Source organism: Cyprinus carpio, chromosome A3, assembly GCF_018340385.1.
Source record: "Cyprinus carpio isolate SPL01 chromosome A3, ASM1834038v1, whole genome shotgun sequence".
NCBI classification, from domain to species: domain Eukaryota; kingdom Metazoa; phylum Chordata; class Actinopteri; order Cypriniformes; family Cyprinidae; genus Cyprinus; species Cyprinus carpio.
Window position 1 is genome coordinate 26857952 of NC_056574.1, and position 10254 is coordinate 26868205.

Sequence of the window (10254 nt, forward strand, 5' to 3'; positions counted from 1 at the left end):
TCTCTCTCTCTCTCTCTCTCTCTCTCTCTCTCTCTCTCTCTCTCTCTCTCTCTCTCTCTCTCTCTCTCTCTCTCCCAGAATGTACAGAGAGGAGGATGCAGGTTAACACACATAAACAAAAAATCATTTATCAGAGAATCCTACAGACAGAGAAGGAGGGAGAGGTAAGGAGAAAGTGGAAGGGATCGAGACCAACCTGCAGTCTTTTGTTTCAGACAGATGGAGGGATGGAGAGAGAAGGATAGGGGAGGAGAGGAGGGGGGCAGTACCTTCAGATGAAAACATACCCCAGAGATGGCGAGATGTGGGGGATGCAGTGTGTTGAGGGGGATCTGAGCTGCCTCTGATTGGCTGCTTGCGTGTGTGTGTGTGTGTGTGTGTGTGTGTGTGTGTGTGTGTGTGTGTGTGTGAGAGGAAGCCAGTATCGTAATGCTCGCCAACATGCCCTCCCCTCTTCCTTACAGCAATGCTCGGCCAGATCCTTGAAGTCAAACAGAAAGCAAACCATTAATTTATTATTGTTTTAGCAGTATGAGGCAAAATGTTGATACAAACAGTCCTATTTTTATACCATAATGTTTACAATAGAATCAGACACATTCAGCAGGAATGCTAGGACGCTTTGGCCATGACAAATCATTTTACACAGCTCCAAACTGTTTGTTTGGTGGAATGATATGTATTGCTCAACAGAATGATACCTGAATCATTTCTTGTCAGGCCACACCCACTGTGCCAAAATTCAGACTCTGCCAAGACTCCAGCTTAGGTGGGCATGTTTGTGACTGAAACAGGAAATGAAAGCATGGATGCATTTTTAAGAAGGCATATATGTAGGGATGCACTGATATTAAAGGGATACTCCACCCCAAAATTAAAATTGTGTCATTAATCACTTATCCCCATGTCGTTCCAAACCCGTAAAAGCTCTGTTCATCTTCAGAACCCAATTTAAGATATTTTGGATGAAAACCGGGAGGCCTGTGACTGTCCCATAGACTGACAAGTAAATAACAGTCCAGAAAAGGTATGAAAGTCGTCGTCAGAATTCTCCATCTGCCATCACACGTGCAATCTGAGTTATATGAAGTGACGGGAACACTTTTTGTAAGCGAAGAAAACAAAAATAACGAATTTATTCAATAATTCCTTTGTCAACAATCTCCTCTGTGTCTCTCCATATCAGCGTATGCTGTGTATGCTCTTCTGTGTCATCCACGCCACAAGGATGCGCTGTTTTATTTTAAATCAAAGCTAAATACATGTAGAAATAGCGCATCCTTGTGGCTCGACTGACACAGAAGAGCATACACAGCAGGTAATCTAAATGTAAAAATATAGGAAATTAGCATGCACAATTAAATATCCAATATCAGACACACACACACACACACACACACACACACACACACACACACACACACACACATGCAAAATCCAATACTGATCAAACATAAATTTAAATACTACCAAACTTTTCACTTAAAACATCTATCTAATAGTGCATCCCTACATATTTGGAGTTCTTTTATAGATAATATTATGCATCCCTCATTGTCATAGCTTCGGGTCTCTTGCATGCAGAATTTGACTTTATTTCATTGATGTTTACAGCTTTTTACCAGCGATGGGGGCCCTCGTTAACTCTCTGAAATCAAGTATTCTTTTTTTTTTTTTAAAGGCAAAGACCCTTGTTGTGTAGCACTTTGTAAATGTTCTGTATCTAACACAGCTTATTTTGTACCACAAACAGTAAGATGTGGGTAAGCATGCTGACTCAGGTTGGGCAGTGTGAGGGTGAGAGGCCCCCATTTTTTGGGGCTCGCTTTGGGTTTGGCTTGGATGAACGTGGGGCTACAATCGTCTACTTGATACATTTCAGTTTGCAACTGCTCTACATCCCCACCACTCAAATATGAATGAGCGTAGCATGCACATTTGATCCAGCCGCGTGCAGTCAGTGAATGCCAGCTTGACTTTTGTTCTCTTGAATTGTTCTGCTCAGTAATATTTATATTTAAACTGCTTACAAATTCATGCTTGTATATTCATATGTATGGATATATGTGTCTGTACATATTTTGTCACTTTGGAATTATAAGGTTCTATCTGAGTTATTTACATATTCTGTGACAACTTATTTACATTATGTGATGGTTTTTTTTTTTTTGAAAGTTGTGTACATTTTGGGACTTTTTATTCAGAAAACAAAAAAGGTTCTATCCATAAAGTATATGGAATGCAAAATCTTTGAAGCTCAATATCTCAAGACTCCTCAGAATGCAGATTAGCCTTATAATTCCAAGGTGGCAATTTGTACCGCTTCCAATCGCGTTAGGTAATCTGAATCTCTTTGATGGACAAGAAGAGTGTTCGTAATGCAAATCTTGACTGTTAACACTGCAGTGCTTTCACAAATTTTATCACCCTTTTATCACTACTTTATTGGTATGTATTTTGAAATAAGCCCTTGAAATTGGCCATTTGTTTTGTATGCCATTTGTGCTTTGCTGAAACTTTGACCATACAAGCATGTTTACACACTGATTACAGATCGCCTATGCTGCACAGTGCAATTCTACAAAGAGATGTTTCAGAGACACCAGCCGAGTCCAGTTCTCTGGGTTACAATTCTACCTGCTATTCAAAGTATCTATTTATTGATGTGAAGAAAAAATGTTTTTTGTGTTCATCAAACATTCTGTTACAAATTCAAGTGCATTTTGGTGAAAGCTCTCATGCTAGTCAAGACTAGTTAGTACAAGTTTCCTCTGTGACATGAAATGATTTGAATGATAACTCATGTTGCTAATATAATCCTCATTTCATGCAGATCTGCCTGTGCATGCCTTAATGAATTGTTTTGGAACAACAATATGTGATTGTGATGTACACAGTATCTGAACCGAAGCTTTTGATAGATCTTGCAGTATTGATCCTTCTGCTCTGTACAAACACTGATTATGCATCAGTGAGTCCAGTGAATAAACTGTCTCTCATTATGCCGCTCCTGTGTGTTCGTTCTCTGGCATTAAAAACCCATTTGAGGCTCTGTGTGGCAACTGTATCACAAATAATAGCGTTTTACATTTTTAACCCAGGGTTATCGTCATTCTCAGGGGTTAAATTGGGATTCACTCTTTGATTTCAGGTTTTCGAGGGGTGTACATGTGTATGCAAAGCCTACAAAATCTTTGAGAGAGTTCTCTGCTATGAACACTAAAATGCTGATGGAAATCATTCTAGATGCTGGCAGTGAGCAAAGCTACATCTGTCTGCAGGACTTTTAAAATCAAATTTAAGACTGTTTAAGACCTTTTGTAAGACATGCAAAAATTCATTTAAATATAAAAGTTATGAGCAGAGTAGGTTGATGCCTATGGTAACATAAAATGACAGTAAAAACATGATTTATATTTGATATACAGGTTTTCAAAAAAAATAAATTAAATAAAATAAATAAAATGTTAATCTTCACATTTCAGCCTTTAAACGTTTTTAAAGAAAAGGGATGAGTCAGAAGTATAAATTATTATATTAATTTAAATGTCTGCACACTAAGCAGCACTGTGATAATAAATGCTACTTTTTCCGATAAAATAAAAAACTCCATCGAGACAGTCCCAGGCAGCCCTAGCCGAGGTAAGAGGAAAGTAGCAAAACAGTAATATTCAGTGATACAAACTACTAAATTTTTTTCTCAAATTTCAACATTTATAATGGAAAATATGGTAACTTATAATTTACGTGATTCATGTAATTCCTAACAGAATGTGATGCGAAGGTATGCAAATTTTAAAATAGGATTTGCTAATAATTCAAAATTATTACTTCCCAACTAGAATGAGACCTAGAATTTCCTTCACCGTTTTATTATTATTATTATTATTATTTTAAATAAAAAAGCCTATGTTTTAGGGGAAAATGTCAAATGGTGTGTTCATTCACCGTTGAATTATCACCTTTATAGGGTTAGCTATTTCAAGTGTGAATCAGTCACAGTGATTTTGCAAAGTAAGACATGTTCCTGGATCAACATCTTTTTTTGATCCTGGATCAACATTATATTTAAAAAATACAGACCTAACCCTATCCTTACCCCAAAACCTACCCACAATTTATCCCTAAAATCAGAGGGAAATGATGGTTGAATAACAAGGATGAAGAAGCATATAACTCTGGTTGTAAGGCTAAAATCGACAATCCTTGTAAACTTATCCCTCAATTCCGATTGGTTAATTGGAATGTTGTCCCAGGATCAACATGGATCTTGATCCAGGAACATGTTGCACTTGGGGAAATTACGTTCACCCCCTCAATACCGCACAAGTCTCCAGGACTTTACAGTTTCCAGGGCAACAGTTGGTAAGCGAGGAGGACAGTGAGGGACTCGGTGGCAGCAGGATAGGGAAAATGAGACGCAGAGAGCAGCATGCATTATTAAAAGACACTGAAGGAGTGGAGATGGCAAGAGAAAGTGTGAGCGAGTCAGGTTAATGGGAGCTGCAGAGACAGACTGGTTTAAAATTAAGGCTATGAAATGGAGACGGTGAAAATTGGATATTTTTGTGCAACAAACGGGAAGAGGAGGGGCTGAAAAGACAAAATGAAATGGCACAGACACTAAAAATGTATAAGCTCTGAAGTCAAACACGACAGAGAGAAAGATTTCTGACTGCAACAATTACTGCTGAAACTGTTTTTCAAATACTATGAACTCGGACATACTACTCGCATCACATACTGTTTTTCAAATACTATATAGTAGGGAAGTATGTGATTTCGGACACAGCATTGGACACTCAACCGTCGCATCTTTAATTATGTAGCAGAGGGGAAGGGGCTAACAGACTGATTATGAATGACAAAATAACCTTATATAATTCATGGCTGAGTATATAGTGCATAAGTACGTAGTGTATAAGTGCATAGTGTATAGTGCGTCATTTGGGACACAGCTACTGATTATCGATTGGTTCTTTTACTCAGAAGGCAAAGCTTCCTTCTAGAGAGCAGCCATAATTAGTGTTGAATTTTTGCCCATTCAAATCTATACGAGTGACACGTCTTGGGTATTCTATAGTCTTTGATGAGTATCATAAGGCGGTACAAGGGAGATAAAGACAAATAACACAAAATCATCTTAAACACAATGGGAAAGTTGGATGGACGAAGTAGCAGTAATAGGGTAACTTTATTTAATTTGTTACCTGTTTTTATACGTAGATCTTATTCACATATTACAAGCAGGCTTGTACAACAAGTGTTTTTAATATTCTGTTCACATCTTGTCTAAAATGTATTTGATTGCCTGAACTGCACTACCATTCAAAAGTTTGGGGTCAGTAAGATTTGTTTTGGTGGGGGGGGGGGGCAATACTTTTATTCAGCAAGGATACAGTAAATTGATCAAAAATGGTACAAAGTATTTATAATTCAAATATATTAAACAACTATTTTCAAATGTACTAATAATCAGAAATGTTTCTTGAGAACCAAATCAGCATATTAGAATGATTTCTGAAGGATCATGTGACACTGAAGACTTCAGTAATGATGCTGAAAATTACAGTTAAACGGTTCCTAAATACAGTTTCTAACTTCCAAATATGTCCTTATACATGCTCTGAACAGAGAAACTGGAAGAAAGGTTAAATGTCACTAAGTAAACAGAACAAAAGTAGTGGAGACGACGAGACGGAGTGCACACTTAACCTTGTGGGATTTAATTACACAGTCTAATCAAATAACATGATTGCTAAATCTGATCTAAGCGGGAGAGGTTGTATCTCTGTCTGCTTGGCAAGCTCTAGGCTCTTGTTTGACTGTGATGGTAATAGCAGTTGAGAACTCGGTAAGGGTGGGAGTAATACACAGACACCAAGCTCACGTTAAACCTTCTGACGCGTGTTCATTATTGGACAGGTCTGATGATGCATGCAAACAACCTCTTTGAGTTTGATTGATGTATTATTTAACAAAATGTATCTCATATTATGCACCAGACTGTTCTGCCAAGGTCAGGCGTGTAACTGTAAATTTAAATTGAATGAAAATTGTATTATTTTTAAACCTGTGATTTAATCTTCATTATTTGCCACTTCTGTTTTTGTTACACTGTTTCTGTTACTAAATGTGCTGGACCTCTGGAATTAATACAGCGCAAAAGGACAAAGACTTCTGTGTGCCACCATGTGCCAGACTAACTCTTTCACTGACTGACAGCGTTAGACATGTTTTAAAAAGTGACGTGACATACAGCCAAGTATGGTGACCCATACTCAGAATTAGTGCGCTGCATTTAACCCATCCAAAGTGCACACACACAGCAGTGAACAAACACACCCAGTGCAGTGGGCAGCCATTTATGCTGCAGCGCCCGGGGAGCAGTTGGGGGTTCAGTGCATTGCTCTAGGGCACCTCAGTCATGGTATTGCCGGCCCGAGACTCGAACCACAACCTTAGGGTTAGGAGTCAAACTCTCTAACCACTAGGCCACGACCTCCCCTTTAGATAAGGGCAGCTGTGCTCAGAACTTAATCAAGACCTGAGATGGAAAGATGTGATTACATGCAGTGCAGTCAAGCATCTTATGATTAAAGGCTAAGCCATTTAATAGATATAAAGCTCAGTTCCTCTGAGACAGATGAACGTTGCCTGTAATAGGACTTGACCTAATGCATTTATCAAAGGTTTAACTGTAAGGAATCTTCCAGGCTCATGAAAGTTTAGAGTGTAAACTGCTCAGACATAATTGTATCCAAATTCTTAATTAAGTTTTGCATCCTTGAAAGCCCCAAAACATTCTCAACTCAAAATTAAATATGCATATGCATTGGTTGCTGCTAAACATGAGATCAAAAAATAGCGCCTCCCTTTGGTTGTCTTCAAAACATTACTTGTCAAGTAATACTTTAGCCAAAAATTTGATAGCATATTTACCATTCTCTTTGAGCAATATGTAAAGGTAATACAAATATGTAGGGGGCTAATTTTTTATGATTGTTGTACATTCAGTTTTCGACTGAGATTGCGGATGATCACTCTTAGACTTGAGTGATTTGAGTCTCGAGCATACAACGTGAAAAGCTAACGTTACTAAAATAATTTCTCCAAATATCGTTGCTTGCTCATAGGTATTGTCTAGTTTTAAACATCAATGAAAACAGCACAAATAAGCGCGAGGCAGTGCAAAAGTACTGTGAAAATGTCAAATATGGATTTAGAACTAGTGTAACGTTACTGACAAAGCCTGTAAGATGAGCATTAAAGATATATTCACTCAAAGATTTTCAGTAAAAGAAAAAAATGTTTAATAATAATAATAGATTAGCCTGGTATTGCAATTTTTTTTTGTTGTATATTTGATATCCCGGATGCTCATACAGTACAGTAGGTGGCAGTAATATACATCTAGAGTCTAATAAGCAAGAATAAGCAAGTAGAATAAGCAAGTGTAGTGAATTGCTTTTATTGGCGTTTCATCGGATTTGTTTTCGTTTTATACTTCGGTAAAATGTCAAGACTAGACAAGTTACATTCCAGCCTGACGAAGCGAATGTCGATGGTCATTCGTGATATTTGGGTGGAGGTGGAAGCGACGGTGAAGGACTATCAAAAGGAAGCAGCCCAAACACGATCAGAAAACGCGAGACTGAAACAGCAGCTCAAGGATGTGCTGAGCAGGAATAAGGCACATTTAAACGGTAAACTGTACATCCTTATGTTGCTTAATATTGTCATACTTATGTTTGTACGCATTTGATGAATGAAACGAATAATACTGCTACTATTAATGATAAGTAAGTAAGTGAATGAATGCTGTTTTCATGCTTGCACCTTCCAGGAGTCCACTATGTCCCTCCTGATGAAGTCTCACCCGCAGAATTACCAGCATGTGGTTATGGGTCCCCAGTTGAATCAGAAGATCAGCAAATAGAGGGCAATGCCCAGAGTCAAGATTCACCTAGTGAACTGAAGCCACGCATACTAGATGTCATTTCAGTCTGTAAGACGGAGACAGAGGATAGAGAGCAGGTGCATCTAAAAGGTGTCTCATCCGCAGGTGAAGAACGGCTCTTCCGTCAGTTCGACAGCTCGAGTACGGATGAGACGTGGAACAGGAACGTGCCCACTGCGGCAACACCAAGGATCAAGACAGAGCCCGAGGACACCATCATCACAATAACATCTTCAGTTACTACCACCCCTGCCCATGCTGGTCCGTGTCAAGACTCAGAACCCGTTCACCAGATGAGAACAGCCAGTGACATTTCAACCATGTCGAGGAGACCGCAGCGAAAGGAGTGCCTTCGCACACGATACACCAAACCTAGAAGAGCATCCACAAAAGATCACGATCATGAAGGGCCATATAAGTGTAACAAATGTGGAAGGCTCTTAAAGGACTTGGCAAAGCTGCAACTGCACAACAGATTGCATGAAAGGTCCTTCATCTGTCACTGGTGTGGCAGAAATTTCTCTAAGTTTGACTACCTTCGGATGCATATGCGCACACACACCGGCGAACGGCCTTACCGCTGCAACTGGTGCTCAAAGACCTTCAGCCAGAGCGGAAACATGAGGAGACATGAGCGCACGTGCCGGAGTTTCAGTGAAGAACCAGCATCGCACGCACTAGAAGATCAACAGCTGCCCGCCGAGTGACCAATGCGTCATTGTTGCCAGATCGCTGCAGGCACACCTCAAGAAAGAACCTGTTATTGTGATAGAGAGCTGACATAAAATTTTCATTACATATAATGGGATATTTATCGTTTTATCAAGTGTATTAGAACTTTCCATGTTACAGAAAATACAGAAGGCCAATATGCTGTTTGAACAACATTTCTATGTCCTTTTCAGGTACTATGTGTGGACAGATTTGACCCTGGACCACAAAACCAGTCTTAAGTGTTAGGTTTATAAGTTAGGTTTAAGTTGAGATTTATACATCACCCGAAAGCTGAATAAATAAGCTTTCCATTGATGTATGGTTTATTAGGATCTGACAATATTTGGCTGAGATAAAACTATTTGAAAATCTGGAATCTGAGGGTGCAGAAAAATCTAAATATTGAGAAAATCGCCTTTAAAGTTATACAAATGAAGTTCTTAGCAATTCATATTACTAATCAAAAATTAAGTTTTGATATATTTACGGTAGGAAATTTACAAAATATCTTCATGGAACATGATTTTTACTTAATCTCCTAATGATTTTTGGCATAAAAGAAAAATCAATAGTTTTGACCCATACAATGTTTTTTTGGCTATTGCTACAAATATACCCCAGCGACTTAAGACTGGTTTTGTGGTCAGTGGGTCACAAATGTTCCCAGTAAGCCAAAAAACATCAAGAGAATGAACGTTTGCCCCTTTGAGGAAGACCTCTTTGTGTTCCATACTGAGTACCGTGACTTCCCATACTTCCAGATTGATGTTTAAATATTATAAATACTCCACAGAGTGCAGTATCTAGCCGATGAAATTATTAGGCAGTGTGTAATTTAAAAAATATATATATATTCACTGTCGGAAGGAATGACTTTCATTACTTATTTTATTAATTTCCATTATATTTCCAGGACTACACATTACAATTTAAAAATTCCAGGTTTTTTGTGTGTGTCTGTGGGAATCACAGAGAAAATCTAAAAGCAGTATATTAGGATATGAATCAGTGTGGTAGACTGAATGGCAAATTGACTTAAACTGCAAAATGGAAGAAAATCATGTAATTTGAGAAGATTTATCTTATGACTGTAAAAGGAGGAATTTTATCATATGCAACAACAAACACCTGAATAAACTAGATTCAATTTAATTTGACATCAAGTAATTGTATGTATCTGAGGGAAATGTTTGTGTGGCCATTGTGAAGTTAATGCAATATGCATACTTTAGGAATGCTCAGTTCTGGCTTATATTGGAAATATTTTACAACCTTGTTAATTAGTACATATTATTGTTTACCCAAAGGCACTGAATCTCCAGTTACTACCACTGTGTTAAATGCATTTATATCGATTCTGTTACTAACAGTATGATAATTATGCCATAATTATCATGTCATTCTATAATCTTCTAGCTATTTATTTGTCACCAATAGTGCCTTTAGCATTCTTTCTTTGTAAGTGATGTTTTTCTATTGGTAGTTTATTCAATTCATCTTTAATGGTCTTGTTTTTCTGTCCCTGTGTAGTAGACCCCAGATTTCTCCCAGGTTTGGTGCGGTTTTATCTTTTCACAACT

At 38.1% G+C, this 10254-nt stretch overlaps 1 protein-coding gene across 1 annotated transcript; it reads left to right on the forward strand.

Moving 5' to 3' along the window:
- The first annotated feature begins 7405 nt into the window (after positions 1 to 7405).
- Positions 7406 to 8763, forward strand: LOC109057103 (zinc finger protein 397-like). The gene is made up of 2 exons (XM_019074301.2): positions 7406 to 7706; positions 7847 to 8763. Exons 1-2 carry the CDS (start codon positions 7517 to 7519, stop codon positions 8665 to 8667), a joined length of 1011 nt encoding a protein of 336 aa, XP_018929846.1. The 5' UTR covers positions 7406 to 7516; the 3' UTR covers positions 8668 to 8763.
- Positions 8764 to 10254: the final 1491 nt, after the last annotated feature.